At 39.6% G+C, this 16,947-nt stretch overlaps 1 protein-coding gene across 3 annotated transcripts in view; it reads right to left on the reverse strand.

Annotated features, from left to right (window-relative positions):
• plcg1 (phospholipase C, gamma 1) overlaps positions 1-16,947 on the reverse strand; it is a 77,160-nt gene that overhangs the window by 39,957 nt on the left and 20,256 nt on the right. For all 3 annotated transcript variants that reach the window (XM_089124345.1, XM_089124346.1, XM_089124344.1), the window contains exons 3-7: positions 11,867-12,019; positions 11,675-11,768; positions 6,358-6,405; positions 4,362-4,446; positions 4,053-4,136 (exon numbers count right to left, since the gene is read on the reverse strand). In XM_089124345.1, coding sequence (XP_088980471.1) covers positions 4,053-4,136; positions 4,362-4,446; positions 6,358-6,405; positions 11,675-11,768; positions 11,867-12,019 — 464 coding nt within the window. The remainder of the gene's footprint in view (positions 1-4,052; positions 4,137-4,361; positions 4,447-6,357; positions 6,406-11,674; positions 11,769-11,866; positions 12,020-16,947) is intronic.

Raw genomic sequence — 16,947 nt, forward strand, 5'->3', positions numbered from 1 at the left:
GCGGTAAAACATCTGCAGCTCTACAGTAAAACGCCGCCGTAAATCATCTGCAGCTCTACAGTAAAACGCTGCGGTAAAATATCTGCAGCTCTACAGTAAAACGCTGCGGTAAAACATCTGCAGCTCTACAGTAAAACGCTGCGGTAAAACATCTGCAGCTCTACAGTAAAACCCCGCCGTAAAACATCTGCAGCTCTACAGTAAAACGCTGCGGTAAAACATCTGCAGCTCTACAGTAAAACATGTGCAGCTCTACAGTAAAACCCCGCGGTAAAACATCTGCAGCTCTACAGTAAAACGCAGCGGTAAAACATCTGCAGCTCTACAGTAAAACCCCGCGGTAAAACATCTGCAGCTCTACAGTAAAATGCTGCGGTAAAACATCTGCAGCTCTACAGTAAAACCCCGCCGTAAAACATCTGCAGCTCTACAGTAAAACACCGCGGTAAAACATCTGCAGCTCTACAGTAAAACCCCGCCGTAAATCATCTGCAGCTCTACAGTAAAACGCAGCGGTAAAACATCTGCAGCTCTACAGTAAAACCCCGCCGTAAAACATCTGCAGCTCTACAGTAAAATGCTGCGGTAAAACATCTGCAGCTCTACAGTAAAACCCCGCCGTAAAACATCTGCAGCTCTACAGTAAAACACCGCGGTAAAACATCTGCAGCTCTACAGTAAAACCCCGCCGTAAATCATCTGCAGCTCTACAGTAAAACGCCTCGGTAAAACATCTGCAGCTCTACAGTAAAACGCCGCGGTAAATCATCTGCAGCTCTACAGTAAAACACCGCGGTAAAACATCTGCAGCTCTACAGTAAAACCCCGCGGTAAATCATCTGCAGCTCTACAGTAAAACCCCGCGGTAAATCATCTGCAGCTCTACAGTAAAACACCGCGGTAAATCATCTGCAGCTCTACAGTAAAACGCTGCGGTAAAACATCTGCAGCTCTACAGTAAAACGCTGCGGTAAAACATCTGCAGCTCTACAGTAAAACGCTGCGGTAAATCATCTGCAGCTCTACAGTAAAACACAGCGGTAAAACATCTGCAGCTCTACAGTAAAACACAGCGGTAAAACATCTGCAGCTCTACAGTAAAACGCTGCGGTAAATCATCTGCAGCTCTACAGTAAAACACCGCAGTAAAACATCTGCAGCTCTACAGTAAAACACAGCGGTAAAACATCTGCAGCTCTACAGTAAAACGCTGCGGTAAATCATCTGCAGCTCTACAGTAAAACGCTGCGGTAAAACATCTGCAGCTCTACAGTAAAACGCTGCGGTAAAACATCTGCAGCTCTACAGTAAAACCCCGCCGTAAAACATCTGCAGCTCTACAGTAAAACACCGCGGTAAATCATTTGCAGCTCTACAGTAAAACGCCGCGGTAAAACATCTGCAGCTCTACAGTAAAACGCCGCGGTAAATCATCTGCAGCTCTACAGTAAAACACCGCAGTAAATCATCTACAGCTCTACAGTAAAACGGCACGGTAAATCATCTGCAGCTCTACAGTAAAACACCGCAGTAAAACATCTGCAGCTCTACAGTAAAACGGCACGGTAAATCATCTGCAGCTCTACAGTAAAACACCGCAGTAAAACATCTGCAGCTCTACAGTAAAACACAGCGGTAAATCATCTGCAGCTCTACAGTAAAACACAGCGGTAAATCATCTGCAGCTCTACAGTAAAACACCGCAGTAAAACATCTGCAGCTCTACAGTAAAACGGCACGGTAAATCATCTGCAGCTCTACAGTAAAACACCGCAGTAAAACATCTGCAGCTCTACACCGCAGTAAATCATCTGCAGCTCTACAGTAAAACGCCGCGGTAAAACAACCGCATCTCTACAGTAAAACACAGCGGTAAAACATCTGCAGCTCTACAGTAAAACACCGCAGTAAACCATCTGCAGCTCTACACCGCAGTAAATCATCTGCAGCTCTACAGTAAAACGCCGCGGTAAAACAACCGCATCTCTACAGTAAAACACCGCGGTAAAACATCTGCAGCTCTACACCGCAGTAAATCATCTGCAGCTCTACAGTAAAACGCCGCGGTAAAACAACCGCATCTCTACAGTAAAACACCGCGGTAAAACATCTGCAGCTCTACAGTAAAACACCGCAGTAAAACATCTGCAGCTCTACAGTAAAACACAGCAGTAACATCTGCAGCTCTACAGTAAAACGGCACGGTAAATCATCTGCAGCTCTACAGTAAAACACCGCAGTAAAACATCTGCAGCTCTACAGTAAAACGCTGCGGTAAATCATCTGCAGCTCTACAGTAAAACACCGCAGTAAAACATCTGCAGCTCTACACCGCAGTAAATCATCTGCAGCTCTACAGTAAAACGCCGCGGTAAAACAACCGCATCTCTACAGTAAAACACAGCGGTAAAACATCTGCAGCTCTACAGTAAAACAGCGCGGTAAAACATCTGCAGCTCTACAGTAAAAAACCGCAGTAAAACATCTGCAGCTCTACAGTAAAACACAGCAGTAACATCTGCAGCTCTACAGTAAAACGGCACGGTAAATCATCTGCAGCTCTACAGTAAAAAACCGCAGTAAAACATCTGCAGCTCTACAGTAAAACACAGCAGTAACATCTGCAGCTCTACAGTAAAACGGCACGGTAAAACATCTGCAGCTCTACAGTAAAACGGCACGGTAAATCATCTGCAGCTCTACAGTAAAACACCGCAGTAAAACATCTGCAGCTCTACAGTAAAACACCGCAGTAAAACATCTGCAGCTCTACAGTAAAACGCCGCGATAAAACATCTGCAGCTCTACAGTAAAACACCGCAGTAAAACATCTGCAGCTCTACAGTAAAACACCGCAGTAAAACATCTGCAGCTCTACAGTAAAACACCGCAGTAAAACATCTGCAGCTCTACAGTAAAACACAGCAGTAACATCTGCAGCTCTACAGTAAAACGGCACGGTAAAACATCTGCAGCTCTACAGTAAAACACCGCAGTAAAACATCTGCAGCTCTACAGTAAAACGGCACGGTAAATCATCTGCAGCTCTACAGTAAAACACCGCAGTAAAACATCTGCAGCTCTACAGTAAAACACCGCAGTAAAACATCTGCAGCTCTACAGTAAAACGCCGCGATAAAACATCTGCAGCTCTACAGTAAAACACCGCAGTAAAACATCTGCAGCTCTACAGTAAAACACCGCAGTAAAACATCTGCAGCTCTACAGTAAAACACCGCAGTAAAACATCTGCAGCTCTACAGTAAAACGCCGCGATAAAACATCTGCAGCTCTACAGTAAAACACCGCGGTAAATCATCTGCAGCTCTACAGTAAAACACCGCAGTAAAACATCTGCAGCTCTACAGTAAAACACCGCGGTAAAACATCTGCAGCTCTACAGTAAAACACCGCGGTAAAACATCTGCAGCTCTACAGTAAAACACCGCGGTAAAACATCTGCAGCTCTACAGTAAAACGCCGCGATAAAACATCTGCAGCTCTACAGTAAAACATCTGCACAGTAAAACATCTGCAGCTCTACAGTAAAACACCGCGGTAAAACATCTGCAGCTCTACAGTAAAACGCCGCGATAAAACATCTGCAGCTCTACAGTAAAACATCTGCACAGTAAAACATCTGCAGCTCTACAGTAAAACACAGCGGTAAAACATGTGCAGCTCTACAGTAAAACATCTGCAGCTCTACAGTAAAACAACGCGGTAAATCATCTGCAGCTCTACATGTTCAGACCCGCCAGACGCTAATCAAATGATGAGAGAGCAAACATCTACTCAAGTGATTCAAGCTACACACACACATCCCTCTGAGTGCAAGGGTCATCACTGCTGTGTGTGTGTGTGTGTGCGAGTGTGTGCGTGCATGTGTGTGCGTGTGGCCTAATGGCTTTTAGCCGATAGATCTTGTGGCTTTTTAAAAGGGCCAGTATTGACGCGAAGGCCATTTGAGAAGCGGGGCAAACTGACGGGGCTTGAGCGGCTCTGAGGAGGGGTTCGCCTCCACCAACACACACACATTAACGTGAACTCACGGATTTCTGTGCATCAAACATCAGGCTGCGGTACAGCTGGGCGAAATGACAATACGACACATCTCCATTCCTCAGCTCTCCGTCCTAACCAAGAAACCACAGAAAACACAACCGATATTAATATTAATAAAACACAAATATGTCCTGTAATTACAAATGTGTTAACATGGAGTAAACAAATACACAATATCCACTGATGTTACTGCAGTTAACGGTGAAAGAATCAAACCACCTGCTATATACACATTATACAATGAAAATCACCAATTAATTCTACACTAATATGAGAAGTGAGTGGAGTGAAGTTACCGGAAGCTTCTCCCGTAAGAACCTCATATTGGGAACCCTGTAGTTGACCTGACACAGCATACTCTTCAGATCCTTGCAGGAAATCCTGCCGGAGAACACACAGAGTTTGGGAATGTGGGTCTGAACGGGCTTCACATGAGAACGCTCAGTGTCGATTCAGGATATAATCAGTAAAAACATTTATTACTCAAATTTAAAAAAATATCAAAAGTCATGACTATTGTTGTCACGGTACCAAAATTTCAGTATTCGGTACCAATACCAGTAAAAATTCACGGTTCTCGGTACCAATTTCGGTACCAAAGCTTAGTTTAAATTTACATATATTTAAGTGTTTATCACGGTTACAAGTATGGAAACTGTACATTTGTATTATAAACACTTTAGAAAAAAATTAGATAAAATGACCTAAAATAAACAATAGTATACACTAACACATTTTTAAAGTTGTTTGTAAAGTTCTAATCCGTTAACATTTATTTAATGCACAATGAATGAAGTGAACAAACATGAACAATCAAGTGTTTCTATTAAATAACATTTACAAACATTAATTAATGTTGTAAAAATATATTGTTCACTCAATGTGTTGATGTGAAGTAGAGATAAATGGTATCTTATTGTAGCATTACCAAACTATAGGCTACAGGAGAAAAAACATGTTTTATTTGATTTGACTGTACTTTTATTTAATCTAAAACTGCATTCATATTTAATTTTGAAAAGGCTTTTTAAAACTGCTGAGTTATAAAGGCAAGAATACGCCTAGATCTGGCACTGACATTAAATGACATAAATAGGGATGCGTCGATACTAATACCAACGCGGGCTCCAATACCAGTACTCTGGTGTTGGTTGGATACTACTGTGCTCATGTATTAGTAAAACTACCCCGAAACCACTTTAGAGGCCGTTCACATATCGCGCGTGTTTTTTTTATTATATTTTTGTGCGTGCTTATTCTTTCCAAAGCGCTTGCTCTCACGCGGCGTCTGTCGTTGCTATGCAACGAGTTTTTATTATGAGCGCGCTTGCCTCGCGCCTATATTTGAAATTGCGAATTTGCATGTAATCGGCCTCTTATATTTCTCTTATACCTCTTATATAAAATATTTCCATATGTGGCTCTTTCCTCCTTTCGTGTCAACAAGTGGAAGAGAGAGAGACATATCAGCGTTATGAAGAGGACGCAACTGTGCACCTTTCAGACAGCGCGTCTAGAACTGGATTAACCTGGTATTCGGTACCTAGAAAAGCTGGTACCGTAACATTTTTTTTTTTTTTAGTACCGACTTGATACCGAAGTACCGAGTTTTTTGACAACACTAGTCATGACATGCATGTATGATGTACATACGATCATACGGCTGTTGTGTGTGTGCTATACACCACTGTTCAGAAGTGTGGCGTCAGGACGATTCTTTTCAAAGATATTAACACTTTTATTCAGCAACGGCCCATTAAAAGTACACGTAAAAAGACAATGTTACAAAATATTTCTATTTAAAATGCTATTATTTCTGTTCATCAAAGAATCCTAAAAAGTATGTACTACAGTTTCCACAGAAATACGAAGCAGCATGACACACACGACCACCATTTCACCTGAATACAACACCTCACACACCTCGTGTGTCTTTCACTCACTTTGTGTATTTACATTCACGCACACACACACACACTGAGCTTTGTTTCCTGTTGCAGGATGTGCCATCTCTGAGCTCTATTTACCCAACAGGAGTGTGTATGTGTATGTATGTGTGTTAATAAGGCCAGGTAGCTCTCTGAGTCAGCCATTTCTCCCCTAAAGCGTATATCACAACATAGATAAATCGAAAGGAAGATGAGATTATAAGAATCGCTACGTCAGAGAAACATCTCAAACACACACCATCTCCCCGTCTGAGTGTGTGTGCCCCTCAACATGAGTGTGCGCTACACCGGTTCCTCTACAGAGAGAGCTACGGGCGCTCCATCACACTGACATGTAACACACCTGTCTTCCCTGTTGCGATCCACTGCGTAGAACTGCTTTCTCAGCCACCTGTATAAAAGAGGGAAACTATTAATACAACACTGTTTTTTTTTTTTTTCACTTTTTGAAATTCACAGTTATTTATAGTTTTAAGTCATGTGACTGTCACAGAGACCTGGAGGGAAAGGAGTACAGGCCTGTCGATTTTCATTTCATAGGGAAAATGTCACAATTCAAGTATTAAAATCACTAAAAACTGCGGGACTTTATAAAACGCTTAAGAAACACTTATGCTGCCTTAATCTACCGAAACACCTCAATTCAGTGTACACCAAGATTCTAGATTAACTGAAACGCGGGATATTTTCATTCTAAATAAAAATTGCGATTTTCCAACTAAACAAAATAACCTTTACTAGAGGTTGTGACAAAATGTGAATCGCTTGCAGTCTATTTAAAAAATATTTAATTCGTTATAAGTTTACAATTATGTTTTTTTTTATTATGAATGAATGATTCAATGACTAGCTCAAAGACTTGTTTAGAAAAATAAATGAATCAGTGTTTTTGAATGAATCTCTTGAACGAATGATTCTATGACTCGCTCAATGACTTCCTTGCTTCATTACTGGATGAATCAGTTTTTGAATGAATCTCTTGAACGAATGATTCAATGGCTCACTCAATGGCTTCACTTGTTTCATTTCCGAATGAATCAGTGTTTTTGAATGAATCTCTTGACCAAATGATTCAGACTCCCTCAAAGACTTCACTTGTTTTGCTACTGGAGGAATCAGTATTTTTGAATGAATCTCTTGAACGAATGTTTCAATGACTCACTCAATGACTTTGAATGAATCTCTTGAACAAATGTTTCAATGACTCGCTCAAAGACTTCACTTGCTTCATTACTGGATGAATTTGTTTTTGAATGAATCCCTTGAACGAATGATTCAATGACTCGCTCAATGACTTCACTTGTTTCGTTACTGGATGAATCAGTGTTTTTGAATGAATCTCTTGAATAAATGATTCAATGACTTGCTCAATGACTTCACTTGCTGTGTTACTGGATGAATCAGTGTTTTTGAATGAATCTCTTGAACGAATGATTCAATGACTCCCTCAAAGACTTCACTTGCTTAATTACTGGATGAATCAGTGTTTTTGAATGAATCCCTTGAACGAATGATTCAATGACTCGTTCAATGACTTCACTTGTTTCGTTACTGGATGAATCAGTATTTTCGAATGAATCTCTTGAAAAAATGATTCAATGACTCGCTCAATGACTTAACTTGTTTCATTGCTGAATGAATCAGTGTTTTTGAATAAATCTCTTGAACAAATGATTCAATGACTCACTCAAAAGCTGTGTCCCAATGTGAAGTCCGTATTTGAAGGACGGTTGGCCGTATTTGAAGACCGATTGCGTCACAGCCGCTCGACGAAGTACGTCCCAATTCAAAGGCTGCATCCGCGAAGGCCGCATTTAAAGGCCGATTGCGTCATCGCGGTGGGATGAAGGCTGTCCCAATTCAGTTATGCATCCTCCGAAGGCCGTATTCGAAGGCCGGTTGCGTCACTGCAGCGCGACGAAGGCTTACCTAATTCAAAAGCGACGCCAAATGCACCCTTCATTTCCCCGTGAAAGGAACGATACATAAATGGACACTTCGCGGACTATCCTACCCGATCCTACCCCATAAATCATTGCGCGGGTGACGACAGCATTTTTATTTAAAAAAAGGGTGGCCGAGAGTTCAGTGGTGGACGGCAAATTCACATTTAAATGTAAAAGTATTATGTTTTTATTTACTCAAATAGCCAGAGAAACCAGTGTTAAGAGCCAAAAGTTTTTTTTTTTGTTTTTCTTCTTATTATTCATCTTAACTCATTCGTCAGCATTGCATGGTTTTGTCAAGTGGAAATGCGAAAACGGCTTTTATAGCCTTGTATTGCATTTCTTGTACATTGTATTTCTTTATTATTCATTATTTCATTATTTTATGCAACTTTAAATGTGTAGCTACACAAAAGAGAATTCATGGCTCTGGATATTTGTTTATTTTTGTAAGGGTCTCTGAGTGTTTGCAAGGTTGATACATTTAAACTATAATATACTTTTGTTTTGTGTCGTTTAATGTAAAATGTGTAGTGTTGTGGTCCTGTGAGGGAAAAGGGTAGGCTACTTCACATTTGTACATGAATACTATCGCAGTATGAAGTTCCTTACATTCTCCCACTGGTTATTTTGAAAATTAAAGTAACAAATTGTTGGTCCATTGTCACAATATTAACAAATTGTTGCTAACTTCAACTTCGTCCCATATCAAAGTGCGCACCTGAAGCGCTCGGACCGGTCTAGCCTGCGGAGGATTGTTCTTGTCGCCTAGCAACTGTGACTGACAGCTGACGACGACGAGCGGGAGTAACGACGTTTGCACTGGACTTTTTATATTTGGTTTAAAATATTCAAATAGGATTGACAGTCTGTATAAATATATTCACCATGGTCCATTTAGACAATAAAAAGAAAACCCTACAAAATCGTATCAAGGTACGATTAACATTTGAATAGGCTATTGGCTATATATGTGCCTATGTTTTATCATTATTATTTTTTAGGCTATTTCATTACAATATTTACGTAGGTTAACACCCAATATTTGAACAGTTTACAGTGTAATCTGGCTATTCAGGACGCAGCCTCTAGCATTAAACCAGCTCTGGCCAACTCTTGAGCCGAAAATATATGACTCGAAATATTTTTTTAGTGGTTATGTGAATTGAAATTATGTGATTTTATATATATTGCCCCTCATTTAAAGACAGGAAAATATAAAACATAAAATTTCCAGTAAAATATAAAACAACAAAATGACAATAGCCTTTCTCCATAGCTGTTTACTCAGTTTCATTAAATGAATGATCAGGGTGGCAGCTGTACTCTCGCTCCGTTGCTTGGCGCCAGGAGCAGTAATAGGGAACACCTGGTTGCGCAATTAGGAAATCCCACGAAGGTTACATGAAGCGTCCTTCGAAGGCCAAATAGGCTGCATCCTTCGAAGTCTACAGCCTTCGAAGTACGCAGCCTTCACATTGGGACACAGCTAATGACTTCACTTGCTTCATTACTGGATGAATCAGTGTTTTTGAATGAATCTCTTGAACGAATGATTCAATGACTCCCTCAAAGACTTCACTTGCTTCATTACTGGATGAATCAGTGTTTTTGAATGAATCTCTTGAATAAATGATTTAATGACTTGCTCAATGACTTCACTTGCTGTGTTACTGGATGAATCAGTGTTTTTGAATGAATCTCTTGAACAAATGATTCAATGACTCGCTCAATGGCTTCACTTGTTTAGTAAATGGATGAATTAGGCTGCATCTGAAATCGCATCGTTCCCTGCTATATAGTAAGTGAAAAACAGTATGCGTCAAAAGTAGTATGTCTGAATTTACAGAACTCATGAAAAAGGCAAAAAGTCCTCGCATGACCTTTTATCCCAGTTCTTATGTGATCAGCAAGACTTTATTCAACAGTCCTGTTCCCCATGTACATACTAGGGCTGCAACTAACGATTATTTTGATAATCGATTAATCGGACGATTATTTTTTCGATTAATCGATTAATCGGATAAAAAATTATATTCCTTTTTTTGTTTATTATAACAAAATAAAACCCTAAAAACCACCCTCTTTTGTGTGTTAAACAATCTACTTAATACAGACAACTTCATTATAAAGAAAAACAACAAATAAAAAAAAATGTATATGACCATAACCTATGACAAAAATGCTATTGTAAACTAGATTAGTGGATAACTCAGCAAAACTTAGCCTACAAATATCACAAGTGCACAATAATTTTATAAAATCTGAACATTTAGTGAAAAAAACATTCCTTAGTGGGGAACAAATAAGAGACAATAAGTGTAGCACTAACTCTGGTAAAACGTACACATTGCTCTTTGTATTGTTATACATTCATGAAAAACATCGTAAAAATCAGAACTTGCACAACTGTTTTAAATGTAAAGCACAGCTGTTTAGTGAGGAAGCAAAATAAAATAGATAGGACAGAACAAGAAAGGCTATTAATAAGCTTTCATTGCGCAAAAGTATTATGACATGATCATGAAAGAATTGCACAAAGTGCTTATGCGCATCGCGAGCGCTGAATGATGCGCTTGAAGCAACACGGAGTCACAGGGCGGCGCGCAGATCTTCAGTGTCCGCCGCATTAAAGTTAAAAGCACCAAGGAAAGAGAAAGACATACTGACTGTGTATTATACAGTATCTATGCAATAGTTTATTAAGCCTTTTCTTTTAACAGTTTTAAATTTCAGTTAGGCTACTGTGCACGTGAAGAACAATTATACTGCGCCGACTCTACTATAGTGTTGTGATCTAACAGACACTCAGTAGAAAGTGATTAAGTTACAGCAATAAAAGTCTAGCAAGATAGAAAAACCATCATAGACCTTTATCTACGGATCAATTATAATAATAACATTGAATCATCTTGGAAAGAGTTTCATCATGTTAACTGTTGTAACGCAACGCCTGTTTGAACACCGAATAGAGAATGACTGACAGCCGCAGTGGAGGGAAAAGCTTAGGTTAACTTGAATTTAATGACTTAAATATACATTTCTATCTCACATTATACTACAGTATGGCTTCATAAAGTATACACGATTAACGTAGGTCACCTATTTTGGTTTTAAAACGGCGAATTTACCGAAAGGTGAATGATTTTCGTGTATGCTGCATATTGATAGCGGTTTCCTGATGCCCGCAAATTAGTTCAAACTCACGGAATCAAGAGCGCGCATGCGAGACAGAATATAATGTGCTCCAAACCGTCCGTGTTGCGCGCGAGACAGAAGATAATGTGCTCCGTTCAAACCGTCCGTGTTGCGCGCGCGATACAAGAGCGGCGAGGGAGAGAGACTGCATGTGCGCCTCATGAAGCGCATGTAAGAAGTGCATGTTCCATGTAAACAATCCCCGTGACGTAATCAGACCAACTAATCGATAATGACATTCGTTGACAACGATTTTCATAATCGATTATAATCGATTTTATCGATTAGTTGTTGCAGCCCTAGTACATACTATATACAATAACTGGGTACTAACCCTGAATCTAACCCTAACCCATATGGTTACCTTATATTACCCAGTACTTTCTTGGGCAAGTACACTAGTGTTCCCAAAAGGGTGTGACGTCACTCTTTAGACTTGACATGTGAACCCAGAGCTTAATGGTTAACACCAGTCAATATCTACTGGAAGAGGGGCACGTGGAGGTCAAAGGTCACCTTTCTATCTGCAGGGGTGTGGGGGAGCGTAACGTATCCGACACCAGCCAGTTCAAACCCTTCACCCACATGACCATCTCCTCGTCTGAGGTCGCTGCGGGACACAGGCAGAGGAACACAAGCATGAGTGTGTGTGTGTGTGTGTAATACGCTTTCATTGCTCACTGCCAGTGGGTTTCTCTGGACGCTCACCTGCCAGACTGAGCGCTTTGAGCCGAAACTCCGTCCCGTAGAGGATGACGAAGCAGTGGGCCTGGTCGGTCCGCGCAGACGAGTCCTCCACATACCGCTCGAAGTCCCGGGACTTCTGCCCCGTACGGATCTCCTTAATCTCCCGAATATCGACTGAAGGGGACACAAGAGACACACTTCAGTCAATCATATATGTCTGATGTCTTTTACACATCCACCACAAGGGTTAAGGTGCTCGGAAACATGAGAGATGTCATCACCAATGTTTTAAATTTGTATCAACTTATCTTAGACTAGGGGTGTGAATCTTTGGCTTGAGGTTTACTACATACACTACCGTTTAACATGTTGGTGTGTGAAAGATATTTTTGATCTGTTTCTCACCAAAGCTACATTTATTTGATCAAAACTGAGGTAAAAATTACAGTAATGTAGTGAAACATTTAAAATAACTGTTTTCTATGTGAATAAATGTTCAAATGTGAGACTTTTGTAGCATTATAAATGTCTGCTTTGGATCAATTTAATGCCTTGCTGAATAAAACCATTTATTTCTTTCACACACACACGACACTTTTTAACAGTAGTGCTGTTCAGTAATTTCATCAACAATTTAACCACAGTTAGATTCAGTATTTCTGTATTGGAAAAGGATATTTAATCCCTAATGCATTAATGCAAACAAAGAAAAGCTATTTCAGGCCACTTACTGCAAAAACAAAAAAAGGAACCACATTACCTACATAAATACACGCGCTATTGGAAACATGACACACAGCCCAATGCTAACAGTGTGAGGACACATGACATGCGTGTTACACGAGCACCACAGCTTAAAGGGTACATATCATGCTTTTAAATCATTCATTTTTACATTTAAATCATACCGTTGTGGTCTATATAAAACATAACTGCAATGCTTGGGTCTGAATTCTTCATTATTATAGCTCCACAAGCCCCTGTTCTACCCCTTTTCTGATGTGCGTCTTTGAGCGACCCGTTTCAAAGCGGCCCCTTTAAATAAAAAGGAGATGCGTCATACCCCGCCCGCTCTCCAGGTCGATGAGTTCACCGTCGGTTCAACTCCCCGCGTTCGGCCATTATTGTAGTTTGATTAGAGATATACGATTATATACGATACCTTCAATGAACAATTTTATTCACACGTTAATAAAATGTCAACAACAGAAGACTTGGCCATCAAGCCTTACATATTCCAGCCAGAGCGAGCGAGTTGATAAAGACGACGACGAACCTGCAGAACAACGTCTTCATATGGATGTATTGGTATGGGAGTTAACTGTTTTGTGTTATTAGTGAAAGTCGACTATTTCTTTTGTTAAAACAAGCACACTGACAAGATAAATGACTACGGTCTAATCTTACCACAAAAAAATCTGTATTGACAATATGATACGTTTAGAAAAGCATCAGAAAACAACGCAGCTAAATGACCATTGATGAAACTTAAGAACAATAATACTGCAGACGTGTAACGTTACTTCAAAACAAAAACAAAGAAAGACAAAGGTACTGCTAAACCATGACCACCATGTGTTTTAAGAAAGTAAAGTACTTTATTTTTATTAACGATATTTACAGCTTATGGAAATGCTCTGTTCGTCGTCTCCAAAGATAGAAGGAATTGACCTCTGATTCAGACGAAGTCAATCGGCAAACCCTTCTGTATACTGGCGGAGGTTGTTGAAGTGGAAATCCTTGAAGTGCTTCAGGTCACTACATCCAACAACAGAACATTTTGACTTGCCCTCTCGTAACTTCTGCATCATTGAGCTCGGACTACAAAATCGGAGCGAGAAATAATAATGGCGGATTGCTCGAAGTGTTGGACCGGTAGTCAATGTCCTTATTTGTCAGTTCAGCTGCAAATACGGTGACGTTATAGTTCAAAAAACGTCATAGAAAACAGAAAAATATGAACAGGTTGAAAAATACGACCAAAACAGAATATAAAGATATAAACGAAGCACCTGAAGAGAATAATTTCATCTTTTTTTTGTACTTATAAACACTCCAAATATACAACAAAATGCATTTAAGGGCTAAAAAAGTGGATTTTGCATGATGCGTCCCCTTTAACATGAGACGATGATGGCGTGAGGTGCGATGAAGGAGGGTTCTGAAACGCTTTCTCAAGAAAATCTATTTATGTTTATGACATGTCTGCCTATACCTAATATAAACAGTGATAAATGACAAATACAAGATTATACTTATTTCAAAATGGTCATCCACACACACAGTAGCGTGTACACTGCTAGCCCAGAACTGAATATACAAAATATACAGAATAAATGTGAAAAAACAGATTGTAATCCAATTTAACCATGAAAAAAAAATAAATAATAAAAATAAAATATATATATAAATATAGCTGCAAGCAGAGATTACGGGCCCAAGCCTGGTGGCCCTGCCATTCTGGTGGCTTATTAGGGTTATTGTGCATAACGTGCATAAAACACAAGCCCGCTCTGACTGTCGAAAAGAAGTGTGCTGTAGAGAGTTTTTTATTTTGAAAAAATGGAATTTGCCACACGGACCATAAACGTGTGCTGAAGGATACGGCTATCCCATCGATAGCACAGACAGGACAAGTGGATCACCTGCGGCTGAGGTAAGTGTTCCGTTATGTTTTTAGATGACCTACTGTAACAGTGCCATTAGACAGAGCTAATGTAACGTTAGTGACACTATTATATGATTAGGGTATGAATATGTTTTTATCTTGATGCGGTGCGGACGCGCTTGGGAAAAAAAAAACGAGCGCGTTCACCACGTTGAACTTGCACCCTGCGCGCGGCGCGCCTAGTAGCCTAAATTTGAAATAACCATGGAAATAACGAACTTGAGCGTGCAAAAGGGTACGATAGGCTGTGAGTTCATTGTGCAAAAACAATTTGTGCTATTACTTTCCCCTTCTTCTATCCTATAGTAATGCAATACTGTATATTATATATAGGCTACTGTTGAATACATTTGGTTCAGCTAATAAATTGCATTTAAAATATATTGATTCCTGTAATAATAATTATTTATTCATGTGATATTTATAAATCTGGGTGCGTTTTTGGTTGGAAATCAATGAAACATGGTACTGTATTACCTGGTCTCCCCTGTTTATTGTCACAGCTCATACAATAAAGCAAACACCCATGATAAACTATGCTTTTCTATCTAACGTTAGTAATTGCTGACTCTTTATTCCAACGCTGAGCGAAGCGAACTCTCTGCTCCTCGTCACGGTGCGTCTCAGGTGATTGTTATCACTCTGCCCAAGTAGCAGTGCTTCCCCTTCAGAAAATATAGTATTTATACGGTTAAAAGATGTCTGTCTCATATGGCCTTGATATTTGCACACTCTGTGACTATACAAACCACAACATGTAAATAGGAAAACGTTTGCGTTATTTTGTCACTCATTTGGATCAGTATGAAAGCTGCAACCAGTCACATCCAGTCTTTGTGCTAAGCTAGGCTAGCGGTGGGTGCGTCAAACAGACTTATAGCACGCACGGAGATGAAAAAGGTATCTATGGACTTATCTAACTCTGGGGGGTAAGGTGAATAGGCTAAAGTCCCAAAAAGTCGAAGTGTTCCTTTAAGTGAAATTACTGAACTTAAATATACAAGCTTGATAAAAATGGTCATTTTATAAGAAAATTTCAAATGGCACTTAGAGGCTTTTGCATCTGAACTCTTCATATATATATATATATATATATATATATATATAAAATAATTATACACAGTGCACCCATATACATTTTATGTAAACACAAACTTTTATTTTGAATGCGATTAATCGCGATTAATCACGATTAATCGTTTGACAGCCCTACAAGAAAGCGAGCAAAGATCGCTATACAATCACTGAAGCGGTCAGTTTCTTCAGGTCAACACGAGATACACACAGCTGCACTCTTGTGGAAACTCCCGATATAATCAATGAAGCTGTGAGATGAATCCCTCACAGACATCGTGTTCAAACCGCAGAACTTGACAACAAACGCGTTGTGGCTGGATTCTGACTAAAACGGCTCTGATTGGCCATCGTGTTGAAAAAACACTGTAAACAGAAACCCTCGATGCTCTTTGAAATGTTTACAAGAAGTCACAGGAGCGTTTTAAAGCAGCAGATATCATGTTAAATGATCAAACAAATCCTATTAAATCAATTAAATTCTCATTTTGGTGGCCGCCAAAATATTTTCAGAGCAGGAAAAACTCAAACTTTTAAACAACAGGTTCTCGTGCGCCAACAAGTAAGCCTGTATGTAAGCGGAGCCTAAAGTTAACTGCAAAATGTGCCAAATAAGAAGAAAAGTTGGCTTTCATAAGTAAATAAAACAAGTTATTTCACTCGCTGGACCAGATATTCATTACAAACCATGACATGTTTAAGCCAAATTACAACATTACCTTAAGTGCCACTATTATGTTATTTTAAAGGCTCCTAATGTTGTTTTGGAGCCTCCTACAACAGCTTTACATGCATCACGGGTAAAAAAAAACACGTTTTCTCATAATAAATATAGCTCAGAATCCATTCTTTATTTGTCATGTAGACTTTTAGACTTTTTACATTCACAAACCGCTATATTACACACTGCATAAAAAGGGAATATTAAAAATAAAATAAATAAATAAATATATATAAGGGCAATTTAAGTCAAATTAGGGGAAATCTGATTCTGAATCTTGTCAGTGACATGACCGAATGGAATCAAAAATGCTTTTATCGGTAAGAGATATATTTATGGCGGGTAAATTCTTTATTTACCTATTGGAAGGCGGGAGGGTAATTTTGCAGTTTTCCTGTAAGTCTAGGCAGAAAGAGTCTGTGAGGTGTGTGTGTGCGTGCTGAACACACACTCCTGTTTCTCCTTACTCTAACCGCACTCATCCTGTGCTGTTCTGACAGAGATATGCAAGAGAAACGCAGGTGCCATTAAATAAGAAAATGAATGAGTATCTTTGGTAACATCAATTTCCTTGTAACCTCACGTCATAAACACAGCAAACACTGGCAGACCACGGCATAAACATATTTTTATATTGGT

This window comes from Pimephales promelas, chromosome 20 (assembly GCF_988280905.1).
Source record: "Pimephales promelas chromosome 20, fPimPro1.hap1.1, whole genome shotgun sequence".
NCBI classification, from domain to species: Eukaryota; Metazoa; Chordata; class Actinopteri; order Cypriniformes; family Leuciscidae; genus Pimephales; species Pimephales promelas.